This window comes from Giraffa tippelskirchi, chromosome X (genome assembly GCF_054371585.1).
Source record: "Giraffa tippelskirchi isolate mGirTip1 chromosome X, T2T-mGirTip1v1.2.pri, whole genome shotgun sequence".
NCBI classification, from domain to species: domain Eukaryota; kingdom Metazoa; phylum Chordata; class Mammalia; order Artiodactyla; family Giraffidae; genus Giraffa; species Giraffa tippelskirchi.
In genome coordinates this window covers 146500030-146523322 of record NC_137289.1, presented here as the reverse complement: position 1 = coordinate 146523322, position 23293 = coordinate 146500030, and the positions used below count along the sequence as shown (strand labels likewise).

At 39.6% G+C, this 23293-nt stretch overlaps 1 protein-coding gene across 3 annotated transcripts in view; it reads right to left on the bottom strand.

The window, feature by feature from the left end:
• The window catches only part of MID1 (midline 1), a 186408-nt gene that overhangs the window by 77048 nt on the left and 86067 nt on the right, over positions 1-23293 (bottom strand). For all 3 annotated transcript variants that reach the window (XM_081566133.1, XM_081566135.1, XM_081566134.1), the window contains exon 3: positions 1707-1802. In XM_081566133.1, the coding sequence (XP_081422259.1) occupies positions 1707-1802 (96 nt within the window). The remainder of the gene's footprint in view (positions 1-1706; positions 1803-23293) is intronic.

Sequence of the window (23293 nt, the reverse complement as noted above, 5' to 3'; positions counted from 1 at the left end):
CATTTTAAAAGCCTGTATGTCAACTAAATACATAATCTTTTGAATTAAAAATAGACTCTGCTTGTAAATTTCTTGAATGACATATCTATCGGTTGAAATTACCGAACATTACAGAATGTAATTTTACATGTTAGGATGAACAGTGTTTTGTAAGTTCAAGTCACACTAATGTTGCATTAGGAGCAAGACAGTCATTCTGAAATCACTAAAGGCCATAATAGAAACCAGACACTAATGCTTTAAGAAGTATCTAGCTGAAATGGAATGAAATAATCACTCAATCTATAAAGCATTTGCAAGATTTCACCATAAAAGGCAATTTTTTCCTTTTTTTTGACACTGAAGAGAAATAATTCTTTCTTCTGGTCCTTCCTAAACATCAAATGCTATCACATCATAAAAAGAAAATACAGCACATGGATCATTTTTTGTTCATCCATCTAATTCTATAATACATATTCAGTTCACCCTATAATAATGAGAACATCATGCTTGTTCACTATTATTTACAATGCTGTTTAATCAACAAGGCTCTGCATGCTCCCTGGAAAGATCCCAGCCAGAAGCAGTCAAAGACCTGTATTCTGCAACTTGCCCTTGCTTTTAGTGCTGCCTGCATGCTCTTGACTAAATCCCAACATGCTGCAGTTATGGTGAACTTCATGGAAACATATTTGTCAACTAAGATGTATTTATTACACCTGCAGTGAGTTGAATTGTATTGTATTCCACCCACCCCCCCAAAAAAAGTATGTCCAAGACCTAATCCCAGGTACCTGTAAATATGACCTTATTTGGAAATGGGGTCTTTGCAGATGGAATCAAGTTAAAGTGAGTTCATACTGAAGTGGGCTTCCCAGGTGGCACAGTGCCAAAGAATCTACCTGCCAGTGCAAGAGTCTTAAGAGACACTGGTTCAATCCCTGGATAGGGAAGATCCCCTGGAGGAGGAAATAGCAACCGACTCCAGTATTCTTGCCTGGGAAATCCTATGAACAGAGGAGCCTGGTGGGCTACAGTCCATGGGGTTGCAAAGAATCTGATGCGACTGAGCACACACACATATTCGAGTAGGGTGGAGCCTAATCCAATGACAGGCATCCTTTTAAGAAGGAGAATTGGATACAGACACAGAGACACACAGGGAGAAGGCCAAGTGACAACAGATGCCAAGATTAGAGTGATGGATCTAGCAGCCAATGGACACCAAGGACTGGGCTGCAAACACTAGGAGGTGGGAAGAGGCATAAAAGAGGCTCCTCAAGAGCCTTCAGAACGAGCAAGGTCTTGCCAACAGCTTGATGTTGGACTTCTGACCTCTAAGAATAGCAAGAAAATCAATGTCTGTTTTATGCCAACCAATGTGCAGTAATTTGTTACAGCTGACATCAGAAACTAATACAACACCTTTTCAATAGTGCTTTGGGGGGGTGTTCTTTGGAGGGGTAATTCAAATCTACAAGTTTAGGAATGCTAAAGTAAGCCGGATTAGGGAGAGCTGTGATAGGAGTGGGGGCAGAGCAAAGCAGTGGATGGGGAGAGATTCTCGAAGGTTCTAGTTCCTTCTAATTTCATCCATCTTAGGTATCTGGCTTCTGAAAAAACTAATCTTAAGAAGATTCTCATCAGAAAAATATAAAGGGTGAGGGTATAAAAACCATGATCAAGCAATTTTCATATGAAAAATAGCACATAGAGAAACTCACCTCAACATGTTGACATGTTTGGATGAGTTTAGCCAAAAGCGTCTCCAGTTCCGTGTTCCTCTTAATAAGGTTGGTGAGGTTACTCTCCAAGTTTTGCTGTTCAGAAAAAAGAGGGAAAAATATTATTCTGCATACTTTGAATACTTTAGTATACATAAAATTACTTATACTTGGGAAAATGGATACATTTTAAAAGAAATCTCAATCAAATCTATGCAGTTTCAAGTTCTTGTAGATTTATGCTAGATTTTGAAAAATCACATGTAAAAGATTGTTTTAGAAATGTTCACCTCTTACTCTTTTTGTGCCTGCTTCATGCACGAACTCGGGCATATTTCACTGACTAATTAGTCTCACAGGTTATTTCCTGGTTGTGCACCAGGGAGAGAGGAGGTAATTGGATTTCTAATTCCTTATCTGAATCAGAAATGGCAGTAACAGAAGGAATACACTCCCATATCAAATCAACCACTGTTGGATTTTTAGAATTTACCATCGTATGGGCAGGCTGATGTCAATCCCCTGGAGAAAGGTCTGAACTGTCCAGCTATTGCTGACATTATGGTCATTTATAGGTATTTAGAAGAAGTGCTCATGATACATGTTTATTCACTCATAGTACGTTTCACTGTACATGCTTCTATTCTATGCCTATCAGCCTATCAATGCCAAATCAAGCTTCCTTGAATGTTACATTTTTCATATCACTATCCTCCTTATGGACTTCCCAGGTGGCACTAGTGGTAAAGATCCTGCCTGACAATGCAGGAGACTTAAGAGACGTGGGTTCAATCTCTGGGTCGAAAAGATCCCCTGGAGGAGGGCATGGGAGGCTACTCCAGTATTTGAGCCTGGAGAATTCCATGGACAGAGGAGTCTGGAGGGCTACAGTCCATAGGGTTGCAAAGAGTCAGACACAACTGAAGTGACCTAGCACATATCCTCCTTAAGAATCTAGAATTATGCTCTATTCCTTTAGAACATCCATATTTTTTACAATTTATTTTGTTGAAGTATAACTGATTAACAATGTGTTAACTTCTGCTGTATAGCAGATTCAGTTATATATATACACACACACACACACACACATATTCTTTTTCAGATTCTTTTCCTTTATGGTTTATCACAGGACATCACATATAGTTCCCTGTGCTATACAATAGGACCATGTTGTTTATCCATCCTATATGTAATAGTTTGCATTCGCTAATCCCAAACTTCATGGCAAATAGATGGGGAAACAGTAGAAACAGTGACAGACTTTATTTTCTTGGGCTCCAAAGTATCTGCAGATGGTGACTGCAGTCCTGAAATTAAAAGACACTTGCTCCTTTAAAGAAAAGCTATGATAAACCTAGACAGGATGTTAAAAAGCAGAGACATTACTTTGCCAACAAAGGTCCATCTAGTCAAAGCTATGGGTTTTCCAGTAGTCATGTATGGATGTGAGAGTTGGACTATAAAGAAAGCTGAGTGCCAAAGAATTGATGCTTTTGAACGGTGGTGTTGGAGAAGACTCTTGAGAGTCCCTTGGACTGCAAGGAGATCAAACCAGTCAATCCTAAAGGAAATCAGTCCTGAATATTCATTGGAAGGACTGATACTGAAAAGAAGCTCCAATACTTTGGCCACCTGAGGTGAAGAATTGACTCATTGGAAAAGACCCTGATGCTGGGAAAGATTGAAGGCAGGAGGAGAAGGGGACGACAGAGGATGAGATGGATGGATGGCATCACCAACTCAATGGACATGAGTTTGGGTAAACTCCAGGAGTTGGTGATGGACAGGGAAGCCTGGCATACTACAGTCCATGGGGTCGCAAAGAGTTGGACATGACTGAGTGACTGAACTGAACTGAATTCCAAACTCCCAATCCACCCCCCCACACCCCAACCTTGGCAACCACAAGTCTGTAGAACATCAAATTTAAAATTCCCCACAGTGACTATTAACCTTATTTTCAACCACAGTAACCCTCTGTTCTGGTTAAGATTCCTTAAGAGTTCTCCATGGCTTCTGATTCTTTATGCTCTTTTTTTGTACCATTTTACCCATCAGCATGCGTATTAATGACGCTTCTACCACATGCCAGATCATGAGAGGGAAAACTTAAAAGATCTACTCCCTGTGTGCAAAGAAACGAGTACAGCACTGGGATAGAGATGCTGTAAACAAGAGAAAGGGGAGAGTCGGGCTGCCTCAGAAGGTTTCCAAGACGGCACTTTTTTCTCAGAGGCTGGAAGGATGGTGAACATGAGTGGGTGTTTCTTGGGAAGAGAGAATGCAGGTGGAAGTGAGCACACAGAAGTTCCCAGGGGTGGGGAACAACACAATTGCATACAACAAACTCAGAGAGGCGTGAGAGGGCAAAGGATTAGGGCAAGTGTGTTTTTAACATATAACCAATTCCATAGACATGGTGAAGGTACAGAAAGGCATTCTGATGGTAGATCTAAGTTTTGTAATGCCGTCCGAGTAAAAGGATCTGGAAAGAGTATGAGGGAGATTTTGAAAATCAACAATTTCATAAAGGTGATAACAGTTCATTATACTGGGAAATTTATTTCTGAGGATGTTTACTCTTTCTACTTTCCTACATTTGAGATTTAGAAAGGTACAGTCAGGAAAAGAATCACTTTTATTGAATGCTTAAAATGCATAATCTCAAAGCAGAAATCTCTCTGGTCATTCTCAAACAAGTTATGCCTATTCATCCAGTGTTTATCCTATTGTCTAACTTTTTTTTTTATTTCACTGGCCACATTTTCATTTCCAGTAGGTTCTTTATAACATCTCCCTTTTCTTGTTGAATTACTTTCTGCTCCTGTATGCAACCATCTCCTTTACAACTTCCAGAGAACTGAATATACTTATACTTAAGCTCCTCTGAGAAAAGGCAATTTCATATTTTCCTGTATTTATATAACATTTCAAGAGAAATGGGTTTCATCTTATGTCTTGTAATTTTTGTCTGACAGCTCATCTAATGTGAACTTCATCCTCTGTGCTGTGATTTGGGGATTGGCACCACACAGGCAGCTGAGGTGCCTACTCAGTCATTAGGGCTTGAGGCTGCTTTCCCAGAGAAGGCGTTTCCACAAGACACCCATGTGCCACAGAGGCACAAGTCCTGGTTTGACTCAGTGTCTCTGCTTCCTTCCATGAGAATCTTGTCTGGCTCCAATTCTAGAGAAGGTGGGAGGTGCCATTTGAGCCTGGTGTGTACATGGGGAGTCCTGCCCTCCAGGTGCATGGGGCATCTAAGCCTTCTGCCACGTGTGGGACACACTCCACCAGGTTTACCCTCAGGTTCCCACTGGCCCCTCACCACCCCCCTCTCATTTCTGCATGTCCTTTCATTTCTGGTCCTTGGAGACTTCCCACTTATGTTTAAGCTTGGTTATTATTCTTTAAAATGCATTAAAAATATTTTATCTGTAATTCTCATGTGTTCAGAGTTCAGGGGGAGGTTTTGGGCATTATTTCATCTGGACGGGAAGACCAACGGGAAATCTTCCATGTCGGCTTTGAGACACTCAAAGCGTCTCAAGTATACATATTTTAAGGGAGAAGAAGAACTGTTTCTCCCCTGAAGGATGGGATACCACAAGAAGTCAGAGAATGCACCAGACAGAGTGATTTACATGCAACTTAATGATCTCATGTTTGTATCAAAGAAAAACTTGCTTTCAAAGCTCTTTACCGCCACCACCACAAAAGCCAACTGTTTTTCTACTGTTTGAATTAAAACAAACTGCAACTACTTTATGGCCTGAGACTACAGAATCATTTCGAGGCCTTCCATTATTCAGTGTCTTTCACGTGGATATGACGACTTTATGGTACATCTGTCAACTTATTTTTGTACGTTCATCTTAGGGAATCCTTTCGCTTTTCTTTTTGGCTGACCCTTCAGAGCAGGAGATTTCTCAGGAAATGCATCATGAAACTGTTTAAAGTTCAATTGTCATAGGTAAGACTTTGAAAGCTAGTCAGCAAGAGCTCCAAGTAAATGCAATCTAACACATTTAGACTTTACAAACATCTGCTTGCTTTCCCCTCCCTCTATTAAGGATCCATCATGTATAAAATCTGTTTTTAATCAACTAATACGCAGACTAAAGCCTGTGGTTTAAACCCATTGACCTAGCTAGATCCTTTGGGGTTATTCAAATTTAAATAGTACAAGTGTTATTGAAGCCCGCAAAGAATTACCAAGTCACTTAGAAATATAATAAAGGGAAATGAAGCTGAGAGAGAGACTTGATTCCAAGAGGTACCACAGGGACTGACAACACTTTTCAAGAGAGTTCGGGGAATGAGAAGGGAACCGAATCCAGTCCTCAGTGAACCATGTATCCATAACTTCCATTACAGGGACTGATATGGAGTTTTCTTGAATTTAACTGTATCACTAACATCCTGCGCGGCAGTCAGCAGGGCCTATAACCTCTGGATTTTGACTGTGCTTTGTGCAAAAGAGAGAGAATGCTTTTTGGCATCAGAGCCTTGTGACTGAAGTGGATATAAGTATCTACTTCCCTATGGATATCTAAGGAATTCTACAGAATAACCCTCTCAAAAGTTTTAGTTTCCTGTTCTCACCTCAAAAACACCAATATATTTCCATTTCCTTATGGAGCTGAACCATGTAGAAGTACAAGTCAGGAATGAGTGACCACACAGGTAGAGCAAGGAACCTGGGGCTACGACCCCAGCTCAATTCTCCTGGACACATGATGCTAGGGCTTAGTTTTCTCATCCATAATGTTTAGAAACAATAAATATACCCATTTGTTCTATCGGGGCTTCCCAGGTGGCTCAGTGGTAAGAATCCGCCTGCCAATGCAGGAGACACAGATTTGATCCTTGGGTCAGAAAGATCCCCTGGAGGAGGAAATGACAACCCACTCCAGTATTCTTGCCTGTGAAATCCCACAGACAGAGGAGCCTGGTGGGCTACAGTCCACGGGGTCACAAAGAGTTGGACATGACTTAGTGACTGAACAACAACAACATGCTATTGTTACGTTCAGAGGAGACGTTGAGCACACACACCAGGAACCATAATAAAAAGGTTTGTTGAAATCATGAATTACAGGATGAAACATTGTTTGGGGTCAGTACCAGATACTATAGGAGCCCAACCTGATATCTCAAGCACTCACCCTTTTCAAGCCTTCTGATGGCTTTTTGCTCCAAGTACCTGTTCCTTTTGGCTCCAGGGCTTTCTCTGGCCCCAGGCAGGCAGGGCAGGCTGGGGTGCTGGGGAGAAGGCAGGTTGATGCCCCAAGGAGCAGTCCTCAACCAGCAAGTACTGGTAGTTGGTAAACAGCTCAACTTCCTCACCTCCAGGTGGGACCACTCTGAGCTGGGTTTCAGAAAATCTCACAGAGTGCCCCACTGGGAGGAGCCCAGTGCCAACAACAACTGCCTGCTTGTGACCATGCCCTCTTTCTGTCCTGCCATCCCGCTCCCTTCCAGATGCTTCCTGGATCACCTCTCAATTTGAATTCTGATTCAGGGTCTCCTGGAAGAACTCAACTAAAACTTTTTCCATAGACATCCTAATCTTTTAGTTTTCAGTACTCCTTCTTATGAGGAATAGCCAAATAAACAGAAGATTGGGGACCTCCCTGATTGTCCAGTGGCTAAAACTCTGAGCTCCCAATGCAATGAGGTTTGATCCCTGGTCAGGGAACTAGATCCCACATGCTGCAGCTAAGACTTTGCATGCCACAACTAAAAGATGCCACGTGCATCAACTAAGACCCAGCATAACCAAAAAACAAACCAAACAAACAGAAGGCTATTGTTTTGGAAAGATATTTACAACTACAAAAGTTTCTGTTCCTCCCATCTTCCCTCTTTCCAACCTTTTCAAGAGACCACAATAGCCTCCAAATCCCAAGCTCTAAACGAGCACTGTCATTAGAAATATGATTTGAGCCACAAATGGGAGTCACATTGAAAATTTTCTAATAGTTGTTATTTTTTAAAAAAGTGTAAAATTGATTTTAATATATTTGGCTGAACTCAATATTCAAAATATTATCATTTCAACACATAATCAATATTTTAAAACTGATGAGATCTTTTATATTCTTTTTCTTTATTTTTACTAAGTCTTTGGCATGTTTTGCACGTATAACATATCTCAATTCACAAAGCCACACTGCAAACACTCAGCTGCTACATCAGTTTGTGGCTCCATTACTGGACAGCATAGCATCAGAGTCTAGAACAAGGGTCAGCCAAGTTTTCCTGCAAAGGGCCAGGGAGTAAATAGTTTAGGCTTTGTTGGCCATATGGTCTCTGTTGCAGCTACTCAATTCTGCTGCTGTTTTAGTAAGAAAGTGGCCACATTTAAACAGGTGGGACTGTGTGCCAATAAAATTTTAGAAGCATTCTGAAGGGATGCTCTACAACTCCATTAGATCACAAGATTTCTGGGAAAGCAAATACTACATTGTTGAATAAACACAGTTTTACATGAGTAGACAGTCTAGGAATTATCACTAATACATCATTTCACATTTTGTCTAAAACCAAAGTCAGGTTGTGCCTAGCCTTAACTCATCACCTCTTTCCCAGGTGTTTTTTCATAGTCCTCCTCTTCCTCTATGAAGGGAAAGGAAGAGTCTTTGCTGAGAAAGATGAGGCTTTTGTAAGTGTGCGACTCTTTGTTGTAATTCAACACGCAGCCTCCCACCATGTCATCACCCCACCAAAGAGGAATATAAATCATTCAAGATGGTCCATCTAAAAGCAGACATGCAACGAGTCAGATTTCATTTTCTTCATATGGAGCAAAAGACTGGATACAAGTCAAATTTGTGAAAGACACCATGGTCAAACATGTGTTGCTTTAAGAAGGACGCTCCCCTGCATACTTTCTATGGAAAGGAGGACTAACTTTTCCAGCAATTTTTGTTTTAACGCATACATTTCTAATGCATTTGCATGAAGCCAGACTCAACCTCCTTCATGTTACATAGTTTTCAGTAAGGTTTATTTGAGTTGCTCACTGAACAATTCGTGGCAGGATAGCTGATTTTGCAACCCATCTCAATACGAGCCTTTAGGCATGGATATGGACACCGGCTGAGAATAGTAAATCCAATTTAACAGATGAGCTTTGTGCTTCTACATATACTGAGACGCAATCATACAGCAAGGTAAGCAGACAAAAATACCCCTCATTTTAGCCTTTAGAGACCTGTTCCTAAGAGTCAGATTGCAAGGAATGAGGGACTTGTCATTGAGCACTACTATGAAAAATGTATGCCTGAAACAGGAGATTTCAGTAACTCCTTTTGGGTTTGTCCAGGCCTTAAAGAATGTTTGCTCTTATTCTGAAGTCAATGCTTCAGAATGTCTTTAAAGTAGTATTAAGTCTGGATACCTTTCAAGGCAAACACAGATCTGGCTTGTTCCATTCTATAATTTTCAGAGCGACACTCAGGAACTCTGTTCATAGCCTTGACACCCAACACCAGCCCTCCAGCACCATCAGGATATGAACACGTCGAGTGCCACCATCCATATATTTTCTCTAACAAACTTTAATCACAACCCTTAATATAAAAACACACTCGTATTAACACATGCCACCTGCACAAAAGCGTAAATTCTTAACATGTAACTAAACTCTCAAGATGTTTTAATTACACTGCAGGAATTTGAGGCTATCTTCAGGTTGAGCTCATGACAGACCGCAAATCCGGGTGATTTATGCTGGTTTGAGTTTTTAATGCCTTTTTTCATTGGTTATGATAGTTAACATTTCCAAATGCCCTGGCAAGACAGGTCGCCCAGGGAACTTCAAAAACATAATAAAACCCAATCTGCATACAAATTCAAGTCTAGTGTTCCATGGACGACAATTTAAGCCATTTTGATATGTGATACTGTATTTACCTTGTCAGGTTTTATTTGATATTTCTATATTAACACCACAGAATCTGCACCATATATTTATAAATTCCACAGTCAGTTCAGTGTTTATTATTGTAATCTAGTAGTCAATAATATACAGAGAATAATTTTTAAATACCATTTACAGCCTAGAAGAGCCTTCAAATGTTAATGGATATAAGTATATCTCAGTATAATTATATTTATTTAGCTGTAATGTTAGCAGATCCAATGGCAACTACTTATTTGCAGGTATTAGAGATGTGAGTGGCCTTTCCTGTTCATTCCTCATCCCCGGGCCCTATTTCTGCCTGTAGTAAGAAAGATGAGCAATGGACCAATAACACATTTGTCAATTTTGAGAATCAATACTGAGTGAAGGAAGCTGAATGACTAGGAAACTTTGAAAGTCTCTAACTTAAAAATAATGATGTCCTACAAACTAGTGGTTACCAGGGGGGAGAGGGGAAAGGGGAGGGGCAACATAGGGGTGAGAGGCAAAAGGGTTACTAAGGGGCTCTATGAAATTGTGTGTGTGAAACTTTTGAAAACTGTAAAACACTATAGAATCTCAAGAATCTTTCATTCAGTAAGAAAGGAAAATCTCAATTATTAAAAGAAAAAGTGATTTCCGAAGAGAAATATTTTAGAGAACATAACTAGGACTTTTGTCAGTGGAGAATACAGGAAGAATCTCATAAGATGACAGCGTAGGGGTCAGAGCCATGAAGATTCAATATGGTGGTCATTCTGCTGCCTTCTCTGCTCATTGCTTCCAGTCAGGTTCTCAAATCCTCCTCAACTCAGCACTCTGGGCTACCATAGCAGATCCACGTGGTTAACTCTAGAGAGGTGACCAATCTGTCACTCAAGAATTAGATGGTGGAAAGATTATGGGAATACTCGAAAACAGACTAATTTTTGCTTGAGTGAAAGCTTTCAAATTGGGGACATAGTTAATCTCCTAAACCAGGGGTTGGGAAGCTACAGCCCAAGGGCAAATCCTGCCTGCTGTTTGTTTTTGTATGGCTTGCTAGGTAAGAATGGTTTTTACGTGATTTTTTTAACCAGAAGAAAGATAAAATTTTGTGACACGTGAGAAGTATATGACATTCAAATTTCTATATCCATAAAATTTTCTAGGAACACAGATAATCCCATTCATTGATGGTTTGTCTCTGCTTTTATGCTACAATGACAAAAGTTGAGTACTGGTCCTTTATAGAAAATTGCTGTCTCCTTGAAAAAAAAAGTTAAAAAATTAATCCACAGCTTTTTAAAATTAATTAACACAGAGTATTTTCTCTATTGGCTCAAATCATTTAAAAAGTTAAATGTAACTTAACTCAGTCTGCTTAACATGAGAGTGTAAGAGTATAGCCAAACCTTCAATCATTCAGGTACTCAAAATTCTAAAGGAGATCTTTTTGTTGGCTACCAAAATAAATTTTAACTCACAAAAGAAAAAAAAAATAGCTTTAAATCACCAGTAAAATATAATGTCTGAATAAATTCCTCTGCAACTTTTTTTCAGAGAAGTAGAAGGTTCAGACCCAGAAAAAGTAAGAAAAGATCTTAAGCTGGATCAAGGCTGCTATAGGAAGAACACGGTCAAGAGTGAGTAAAGAAGGCACTGGCCATATATCGGGAGAAAACTCTAATTTGAAAAGATCCATGCACTTCAATGTTCATTGCAAGACTATTTGCAAGAGTCAATACATGGCAGCAACCTAAATGTCCATACATAGAGCCATGGGATAAAGAAGATGTGGCACACACACACACACACACACACACACACACAAATGGAATACTACTCAGTCACAAAAAAGAATGAGATGCCATTTGCAGCAACATGGATGGACCTAGAGATTATCATACTAAGTAAGTCAGACAGAGAAAGACAAATATTACATGATATCACTTACAGGTAGAATCTAAATTACGATACAAATTAAGTTGGTTACAAAACAGAAACAGGCTCACAGACACGGTAAACAAACTTATGGTTACCAAAGGGGAAAGTGTAGGGGAGGGGAGGGATAAATCAGGAGTTTGGGATTGGCAGATGCAAACTACTGTCTATATAACAGATAAACAAAGAAGACCTACTGTATAATACAGAGAACTATAATCAGTATCATGCAATAACCCATGAGTCTGATCAAGCTCTGGGAGTGGGTGATGGAAAGGGAAGTCTGGCATGCGGCAGTTCATGGGGTCGCAAAGAGTTGGACACAACTGAGCGACTGAACTGAACTGAATAATCCATAATGTAAAAGAATATGAAAAAGAATATTTATATAGCAACAATGAAACTAACACAACATTATAAACTGACTATACTTCAATTTTTTAAAAAAGGCACAGCACAAGGATTAGTCAGTTCTTTCCATTCTACAATTCTTTCCATTGGGCTGCCCTGGTAGCTCAGCTAGTAAAGAATCCACCTGCAATGCAGGAGACCTCAGTTCGATTCCTGAGTCGGGAATATCCACTGGAGAAGGGAGAGGCTACCCATTCCAGTATTCTTGGGCTTCCCTTGTGGCTCAGCTGGTAAAGAATCTGCCTGCATTGTGGGAGACCTGGATTCAAACCCTGGGTTGGAAAGATCGCCTGGAGAAGGGAATGGCTAACCACTCCAGTTTTCTGGCCTAGAGAATTTCATGGATTATATAGTCCATGGGATCGCAAAGAGTTGGACAGGACTGAGTGACTTTCACTTTCCATTCTGCAAAGAAGTGTAAAGCATTGGGTTTTTGCAAACAAGAGTAAAGTACTGGGTTGTGAGTACACCTCCAATGTGGAAGTACTCATTGACTGTTGTTTCCATCAGTTTTCTTTTTCTCAGTATCTTTCTCTTAATCATAAAATACACCTCAAAGGAGAGCTTAGAGCACTGGATAATTAATGTCTATAAAACTGATATTGATGGATGTCAAACATTGTTTGTATATGTCACTTCAAGCTTTACTTCCTTCATCACTCAGAGACTGAATAATTTTGATCTTATCCCCTTTCTTCCGTCTTAAGTAGATGATGACATTGCCAGATACTCATTAACAAACATGTTCTGACCTTTCTACTTAAATAGGGTTTTAACTGATACCATCAAACATTTTTTACCAGACCTGAATGTCCCATGGTGGACGCTTAGCCTTCGATGAACGGAAATACTTTTTTTTACATTTTTATTTTTAACATACTGTGGGAAGACCAAATCTTTTTCTAAGCCAGTGCCTTACACTCTGAAGATATTTCATGTTGCCTGAAGCAAATATATCGAATGTATTTCAAGCTGAAAGAGTTGAGTCTTTGATCTAATAATTTTGCACAAGTAACTATGATTTGCATTGTTTCTATAGCAACTTCTATCTCCTCAAATTTTTAGGTTTTAGAGGAATATGCCTTTTCTGGATCACCTGCTAAAAACAAATTAACGTTCAATACATGATTCAGGTTTGCTCTTGATTTTGTGGCATTCCCAGGAAGAGTTCATGTTGTTCACAAAATTCATATCCCCATCTACATAGTGCAAAAAGTATTAAAAGTAAGGGAGGTTACACTCTTTGATTAAAAAAATAAGACTAAAATTCCATTCAACCCAAAGTGGGTCTGGTCTGTTAAGAATTTATATGAAACTGGAGCCCATTATACAGAGTGAAGTAAGCCAGAAAGAAAAACAACAATACAGTATACTAATGCATATATATGGAATTTGAAAGATGGTAACGATAACCCTATATGCGAGACAGAATAAGAGACACAGATGCATGGAACAATTTTATGGACTCTGAAGGAGAAGGTGAGGGTGGGACGTTCTGAGAGAATAGCATTAAAACATGTATATTATCATATGTGAAACAGAACACCATTCCATGTTCGATGCATGTGACAAGGGCTCAGGGCCGGGGCAATGGGATGATCCAGAAGGATGGGATGGGGAGGGAGGTGGGTGGGGGGTCCAGGAAGGGGAACACATGTAAACCCATGGCTGATTCATGTCAATGTATGGCAAAAACTATTACAATATTGTAAAGTAATTAGCCCCCAACTAAAATAAATAAATTTATTAAAAAAAAAAAGAATTTATAGAATCAATGTTATGTAAGAGAATTCCCCATTTGGGACAGCCTAGAGAAGCAAGAAAGACTATGAAAGCATGCAGTCGTTTCTTAGCCCCAAGTAACCTTCAAAGACAGAACCTTCCTTGGGTTTCAGACCTAAAGACTCTCAAATTCCTTAAATTCATTGCATCATTCATCCCTGACTTCACCTTTCACTCAGCCAGCCATTTTCTCTGCTTTTAGCAGCATAAGGCTGTCTTTGTCCAATCGAAGTGATTTGATTGAAGCCAAATTAAAGCAACATGAAAGTTATGGAAGGAAGTGAGATGACAACAATCTACTGGGTGAGTGGTTTCCACCGTGGTCTGCACTCTGCAAATCAACTAGCAGGCTGTACAAACACTAGGCTTGGTCTCCACCCCCTTCCCAAACAAAGAGTATGAATTACTTAGACTGGGGTGAGGTTCAGGGATTGCAATCTTTCAAAGTCCTCAGGAGAGCCTAGCGTGCAACCAAGTGTGAAAACTGTTGTTCAAAATCAGGTTGCCAAGTTGTTGGATTGACACAATGTACAAAAATTAATCATGTAGTCAGTTTACTAGTTCGACACTTCAAGCTTTGTTCAGAATGAAAGGAATATTTTTGTAATGCAGCATATGTATATAAGTATGGGAATAAAACTAGATATAACTATAACAAAACTGTAAATTTAGGTGAATGTATTGTAGGAAATCCCAGGGACTTTACTGAAATAGTGCTCTGCAGGGGACACTGATTATCACTGGTCACAAAGTGAGAAGGCTGTTTTGACTTGAAAATACAGGGGGCTACTTCGTTGAATCATTCAAGTATTCCCAATGTCAAAGAATAATCCCTGATGGTCATCTCAGTTTATCATTTGCAGCAGTGTTAGTATCATAAAAATTTGCTTTGTTGATTTTAACAGTTCTTTCCATAGAAATATAAGAAAAGTAGCTTAGATGTTTATGATTCAACAAGATTTTTTATATGGTACATTAAAGATTTAGGGAATAGATTTAAGGACTCTGATGACAATAGAATAGATTCATTCGCCTACCCAGATTTTTTTTTTTTTTAAGATAAACTCATGTAACACAACTGTCTTGAAGACCAGAAATTCCTCTGTGGTTTAAAAGGTAAAATGCAATATTTGCAATGATGGAAACCACAGTTGTTGTTGTTTAGTTGCTCAGTTGTGTCTGACTCTTTTGTGACTTTGTAGACTATAGCCCGCCAGGCTCCTCTGTCCATGGGACTTCCTAGGCAAGAATACTGGGTGGGTTGCCATTTCCTTCTCCAGGGGATCTTCCCAACCCAGGGATCGAACTCAAGTCTCCTGCATTGAAAGGTGGATTTTTAACACTCAGTCACCAGGGAATCCTGGAAACCACAATGATAACTTTTAATTCCTTCATCTTTGCTTTGCTTTAGTTGATGGCTTTTCTTTAATTGATGGCCACTGGTCTGCTAGTAAAAAAAAAAAAAAAAAAAACCTGGAGAGTGAATTATTTAATTTGCAGTGCTTTACAACAAATTATCAAGCCATTTTCCTAGAGTTGGTTTATATATACATGACTAAAGACAATTCAAGGGTCACTGTATTTCAAAAATGAACTAACTTTCATTTCCCTGGCATATACTTTAGTGTGTGTGTGTGGGGGGTTGTGTGGGTGTGTGTGTGTGGGTGGGTGTGTGGTGTTCTTGCTACAAGGGGGCTTCCCTGGTGGCTCTGATGGTAAAAAAATCTGCCTTTAATGCAAGAGACCCGGGTTCAATCCCTGGGTCAGGAAGTTCTCCTGGAGAAGGAAATGGCAACCCACTCCAGTATCCTTGCCTGGAGAATCCCATGGACAGAGGACCCTGGTGGGCTACAGTCCATGGGGTCACAAAGAGTCAGACATGACTGAGTACTTTCACTTTTTTTCATTGCTAAAAGAGAAGGCGAGTAATAAATGTCACATAAAAATATTTCTGAAGTCAGTTGCTTTTAACCCAGGGAGAGAAAAAGGTCCAATATTCAGAGAACTGGAGGAGACTTTCCAGTTATAACAATCATGAATGACAAAGTCTCATCTTGTAGATGAGACTTCAAGATGACTCTAGTCTGTAGAGTCTAGAAAGGAGACCAGGAATTCATGGATCAACAGCCTCCCCAGGGAGCTGGTTGGAAAGACAAATTCTTGGACGTGCTGAATCAGAAACTCTAGAAGTGGGGCCCAGCAACCTGTGGTTTAATAAACACTTCAGGGGATTTGGTGAATGCTCAAATTTGAGAACCACTTATACAAATGTTATAACATCTTTGTGGGGGACGGGGGGGGTGTTGCTTAAAATTTTTAAAGCCAAGAAAAGCTAAGGGTAAGTTATCCCCATGCTGCACTTTCCATCTTCCCTTTCTCATGGATACCTTTGGATCCTGTTGCTCAGTCTCTGTCATCAGGCCCTATCCTTGGGCTTTCCCTGGCTCCTTCAATCTCCACAGGTGAACAGGAAGCATAATGGAAGAGGGTGCTAGCTGAGGCAGAGGGACAAAGGAGGGCTGGGGAATTTGGGAAGTAGGGGAAGAGGACCCAACGTCATGGAAGAGGGATGGGCATCTCACCCATCCATGCTTTTTATCCCTTTACCCTTGGCCATTCTGAATTGCTTTCTCTAATAAAAACATACCCAGAACTCACATGTTCAGAATGTGCCAGAAAAAAAAAGTCTTGGTGAAGTTGCCCTAGTGTATTCTCAATTACTGATAAATGCTGTTAATTTTTTTTTTTAAAGTGGTGTTGAAAGGGGGAAAAGGGCAGTCAGCCAGCAGAGTATCCAAACTCATCTGTTTATGATGAAAATATTGAATAAAATTCCTCCCACCCCCACTGGATGGAGTAAGTACCTCTTGAAGATGTGGCTTGACATGAAATGTATAAAGCTGAAAGCCAACATGCTAAACTTTGCTCTCAAGATTTTTTTCTTTTATATTTTATTTCATGTTAATCTTGCTCACAGGATTTTTTACTGTGACTTTTGCATTTGATTTTCAAGTGTCTGTGGCTTGGTCATAGGATATTAGAGACTGCTAAATAATTATGTGGCAGTAGTAAATCATATAGTGCTCATGCTCAGTCATGTCCAACACTTTACAACCCATAGACTAGAGCCCACTAGGTTCCTCTGTCCATGGGATTTCCTAGGCAAGAACACTAGAGTGGGTTGCCAATTACTTCTCCAGGGGATCTTCCCCACCCAGGGATAGAACCCGCATCACTTGCATTGTAGGCAGATTCTTTACCCATGAGCCACCAGGGAAGCCCCAAATCATATAGTGGCCTTCCTCTAACAACTGTCTTTCTGTAACGTGTTTCTTTACTTGAATGAAGTGTCACTTAATATGGCTAATGAATACTTTTTCAAATCAAAGGCATTTACTATATAAAGGTAAACTTTCACACTGTGTATTTTTCATAGCAAGCAAGTTTTTCACCAGAACATGTTCTATCTCCAATTATGACAAAACAGTGACTTTTAATATTCAAAATATTCTAATATTATTATTAGAATGTTTGTAATATTAATATTATTCATAATACTAGAATATTTTGAATATTAAAAGTACTGTTCTAATATTATTAATAATATTAATAATCTAAATATAATAATAATACTATTAGAATATTCTAATATTCAAAACAGTGTCCTGCTAATATTCAAATTTCAAATCTCAGATCTCAAATCTGACAGACATTTAGCTTTGATCATCCCTTGTTATTTTATTTATTTATTTTTTTATCCCTTGTTATTTTAAACTCAACATTCTTAACTGTATCATGTGCCCCTTTGAAATTTCTTCCCATTTTTTAGTATTCACAGAATATATAAATGATATTACCATTCCCCAGGTGAGCACCAGGACATCATCTGATATTCTGACCTCACATTCATGCCTTCTCTTAATCACTCTCTAAGGCTGTTTGGTTGCTCAATAAAAGACCCCTTAGCTTCAGCCTTCCCTTTTCTTCCCAGGGCTATCACTCTAACCATCTTCTTCCATGAGTTGCTGGTTTTCACTCCTCTAATTTTTGCAAGCCAGTCAGGTCCACACATGGCCACCAAAGTCATCATCCTAGTAAACTTGTATTACTACACTATTACATTCTCAGAAGTCCAAAGAAAACTGTCCATTCTTAAAGGATTAAGCTCAGACTCCTGAGTTGGGATGCAAAGCCCTCAAAACTATAGTAGGTTTAATAATTCAGAAAGATAAATGTACCCCAGTGTTCACTGCAGCACTATTCAAATAGCCAGGACACAGAAGCAACCTAAATGTCCATCAACAGAGGAATGGATAAAGAAGATATGGTGTGTGTGTGTGTGTGTGTGTGTGTGTGTGTGTGTGTGTGTGTGTATGTATATGGAGGGAATAGTACTCAGCCATAAAAAAGACTGAAATAATGTTATTTGCAGCAACATGGATAGACCTTGAGATGTTCCTACTAAGTGAAGTCAGTCAAAGATAAATATCATATGGTTATCACTTACATGTGGAATCTAAAAGAAAAACAAAGATACAAATGAATTTATATACAAAACAGAAACAGACTCACAGACTTCAAAAACACATTTATGATTACTAAAGGGGAAATGTAGTGGGGAGGGATAAATTGGGAGCTTGTGATGAACAGATGCACACTATTGTATATAAAACAGATAACCAAATCCCTGTATACCACAGGGAACCTTACTCAACATTCTGTAATAACCTATATGGGAAAAGAATCTGAAGAAGAATGAATATATTTACCTATATGACTGAATCACTGTGTGGTATACCTGAAACTAGCACAACATTGTAATCAACTATATGCTAACAAATTGCTTTAACAAATAAAAAAAATTAAGTACATATATCGATAATATTTTAGTAGGTATTGCCAAATTAGTCTATGAAGTTTGATACCAATTTATATAGTGTTTATTTTTCTGCCAACTTGCCAACTTTGAGAACTGCTCATTTTTGTCTTAGCCACTTTTGTTGGTAAAAAAAATATGAACCCATTAGATTGACATATACACACTACTATATAAAAAAGATGACTAGTAAAAACCTACTGTATAGCACAAGGAACTCTATTCAGTGCTCTGTCATGATCCATATGGGAAAAGAATCTAAAAAAGAGTGGATATATATGTATCTGTATAACTGAATCACTTTGCTGCACACCTGAAACTAACTCAATGCTGTAAATCAACTAGACTCCAAAAGAAAATACAAAATTAAAAAATATATATATTAGGTTTAGAATTTCCCCAATAGAAGCCAGCTATAACTATCACCACCCCACACAATGAACATTCAACTTCAGTTACAATGGATTCCTTACTCATCAAGAAATGCCATATCAGTTGATCCTTCTGAGCCCTTGTCTGCATCTTTGCACCAATCCACAATTTTTTCACTCCCTCCATGGCATCTCAGAATCTAGCAGAGGGCTAGAGGCACTAATAAACACTCATTCGATAAAGGAGGATATGAATAATATTCATGCAACTAAAGATTTTCTATCTATAACAGAAATCACATCAAGCCAAATCTTAATTCTATTTCAAAATTGGATAGGATTAAATCATACCTTTCCAAAGACATCAATACATATTTGTGACATCAAGCCAGAGTTCACTAAATCATAAAAACACTTTGATTAAATTAGTTTCAGAAATTGCTCTCCAGCCAAGGAGCTATGTACTACGCAATGCATCAGGCAATAAATCTTAAAGTCTGCGTGCTGACAGGTATAGGATGATTTATTGAATTGTAAGACAAGGACTTGTGAAGCATTACTAAAAAAATATACACTCGTCCAATGCAACAGGATTTTACTTAACAAGAGCAATTTAGGAGGAAACTGTACTATTAAAATAATAGCAAACGGTTCCCATACACCTCTAATTCTGTGTATTAAAAATAATCCAGGAATGAAATCATTAGATTAAGCTGCTGGCTGGAGATCAGACAGATGACTCAATAATACTCCATCTCTGTCAGATAAAGCTCATCTCTGTCTGGTAATAATCGGAGAATTTACACTACCTGTGACCGCCAAGATTTCTTTGACCACATGTTAGCACTGCGATTTTTCCTCTTTTAGTCAATTTTCCTTTGCAATATTATTCTACTTTACAAAATGATAACTACAGAAACTTAGCCACATGGTTAACTTTCTCTTCCCGATTAAACCTGGATTACAGCGGCTTCCTGAACTTTAACATTTAATCAGTTTTCTTGAAAATTAACATTGTTTACAACTAAACTTTCCCCAACAACCAAATAATCAGACATTTTAAATGTTTAAAAAAATGAAGGGCGGGGGAGGGATAAATTAGGAGTTTGGGGTGAATAGATATACACTATTACATATAAAATAGATAAACAACAAGGTCCTACTGTACAGCACAGGAAACTCTATACTCAATATTTTGTAATGATCTATAAGGGAACAGAATCTGAAATAACAAAAGATATATATGTTGGAAAACTCAATCACTTTGCTGTACACCTAAAACTGTGATCACACCTCTGTTCACCACCATTGTATAACATTGCAGGTTAAGTATACTTCAATAAAAATAAATTTTAAAAAATAAAAGTAAGCTGGTACACAGGGTCTTGGCAGCCCTGGACAGCCTGTTTCAAAAATCAGGCATTTTCTTATATTTTGTAACATTATTATTACCCTAGAGCACCTGTGACCCCAAGGCCTCACCCCAGCCAACCCTGAGCCCAAGGAGTATGTTTAGTCTGTTTGCTGCTGCTGCTGCTGCTAAGTCGCTTCAGTCGTGTCCGACCCTGTGCGACCCCATAGACAGAAGCCCACCAGGCTCCCCCATCCCTGGGATTCTCCAGGCAAGAATACTGGAGTGGGTTGCCATTTTCTTCTCCAATGCATGAAAGTGAAAAGTGAAAGTGAAGTCGCTCAGTCGTGTCTGACTCTCAGCAACCCCATGGACTGCAGCCCAGCAAGCTCCTCCGTCCATGGGATTTTCCAGGCAAGAGTACTGGAGTGGGATGCCATTGCCTTCTCCGTTAGTCTGTTTGGCTGAAACTTAAATAAATAAATGTAAACTCTCTTTCTCAAAAAAGTAAGCTGGTACAAAACTCGAAAAAAAAAATTTTTTTAATTATCTAAGGGGAACTTAGATAAGAGTCTCTTATATAAGAACTTAGATGAGAATCCCTTGGACTGGAAGGAGATCAAACCAGCCAATCCTAAAGAAAATCAGTTCTGAATATTCATTGGAAGGACTGATGCTGAAGCTGAAGCTCCAGTACTTTGGCCACCTGATGCAAAGAAGTGACTCGGAGAAGACTCTGATGCTGAGAAAGATTGAGGGCAGGAGGAGAAGGGGATGACAGAGGATGAGATGGTGGGGTGGAATCACCAACTGGATGGACGTGAGTTTGAGCAAGCTCTGGGAGTTGGTGATGAACAGGGAAGCCTGGCGTGCTGTAGTCCATGGGGTTACAAAGAGTAGGACATGACTGAGTGACTGAACTGAACTGAAGGGGAACTTTATGTAGGTTTAATGAAACATTGCATCTTTGGGGCTCAGGATACAAAGGTAAACCAGAGTGTCATGGGAGGGATTGGAACAATTATGCCACAACACGTGCGTAGAACAGCTTGGAGGTAGACCAATGAGAAAGGCTCATTTTGTGTTGTCAGGATGGAAAGATACTGCTGGAGAATTTGATACTCCTGCTACTGTTACTAGTCTCTAGTCCCCAAGTGTATTCTAGAACCACACAAAAATCCTAGGTCTAGAAAAACAGGGCCCCTTAGGAGCCCACTCTAAGATGGTGTGCCAGAGAGACTGGATTCTCACTACAGCCAGCCCTTGGAGTCAGAGGGAGGCTGAAAGATAGCAGGTAGGTAGGCTGCTGGCTCCTAGTGAAATCTTGGTTTGTTTGCATGACAAGAGTCCTTGTCCAGGATTATCAGCAGCGTTCTGCTATTTGAAACCTGGGTTTGGCCTTTGTTTTTTGACTCAATGGGTTTCATCCCTGGGTCGGGAAGATCCTCTGGAGAAGGGAATGGCAAACCACTCCAGTATTCTTGCCTGGAGAATCCCATGACAGAGAAGTTGCAAAGAGTCGGACATGACTGAGCAACTAACAGATAATGACCACTTAGTTCCTGAGACTTTACAGAGGAAATCAGGGCCAGTGGTTACTGGACACACAACACCAGAAGTGGGTATATTACACTTGTGATAATACAGACAACAGGGTGATCACACCTCTGTTCACCACCACGGTACAAGTGGTTGATGAGATGGGAAGAGAAGCTCAGCTAGAGGCAGACCCCACATGCTGCCTGCAGGACTTGAGGAAGTAGACCCCTTTAGAGGGCCTGTGCAAGCCTCCAAAATCTGGGAAATTCCTAGATCCCTCATAGCACCAAGTACTTCTGAAATCCATCCAGAGTTTTGCCTGTGACCTTGGTCTGTTTCTTGGGCTATCAGTGTTCCACAACGATGGTTGTAACTGTGGTCTGCAGAAGACTCTGTGGTTTCACAGAAAGAGGCTCAGAATGAAACAAGCTCAATTACAGAGTCTGATGCATTGCTTCAAAGTGTGTCAGTTTGTCCTTGATCATCTGAGACAGAGTCTGTCATCTTTGGAGTCACAGACCATGAAGTTGAATATATGGAGGGGGTCGGGAGGATTCCACCCAAAGAGTCAATCTGGTGATCATTAAGTCTACCAGTGCCAATGCCCTCTAGTAACACATACTGAGCTTCTCTCTGCTTCTAGTGAGAGGACTTCCGGTGGAAAAGACATACACTCTCTTGAAGGAAAGCATCATTAGGACAGGACCCTTTTCTTTTCTTCCCATTGGATTCAAAGCACCTAATGCCATGCTCATTGCATAGCAGATTCTCCACAGATATTTGCTTAAGAAATGGGCAGATGGGTGGGTGACTGGGCCGATGGATGTCAGGGTAGGTGGAGAAGGGTTCCTACAGGGTTGGGGGAAAGAATTCCTCACATTAGTCTCAAGTCCTGAGAATGAATTGAGGGGGTCAGAAAGTTCCTTCTACAGAGCTAAGCTGGTGAGGCCTGGGAGTTGGAAACTTTCCCAGTTCTCTCAAATGGGCACTTCTGATTCTATTGAGAGCTTTCTGGAAGGATCCACTCTGACAGTCTATGTGGAAGATAGCAAAGGTAGTAGGCCTTTGTCTCCTTCTCTGTCAAAAACCCTAAGTAATTCTTTCCTGCACTTGTGTGGAAAAGAAAGGCCTCACTCCCAGGGCTCCATCTCCTCCTGTTTGCCTACAAAGTGACTGGTGCAAGTGAGCAAATGAAAACCAGCAGACACTAGTTTTCAGATTGCAGACAAACAGAAAATTTTTAGGTGCTAGTAACAGGTTTTTCCCAGCAGTCATTTGGAGCTGGTTATTCCAACTTTTCAATATCTAAAATCACTAACTTTAAAACTTGAACCTCCAACTAAAATAGATAAATAATTAAAAAAATAAATTAAAAAAATAAAAATAAATAAAGCTTATAGGAAACACCCAAAAGTTAAGTGA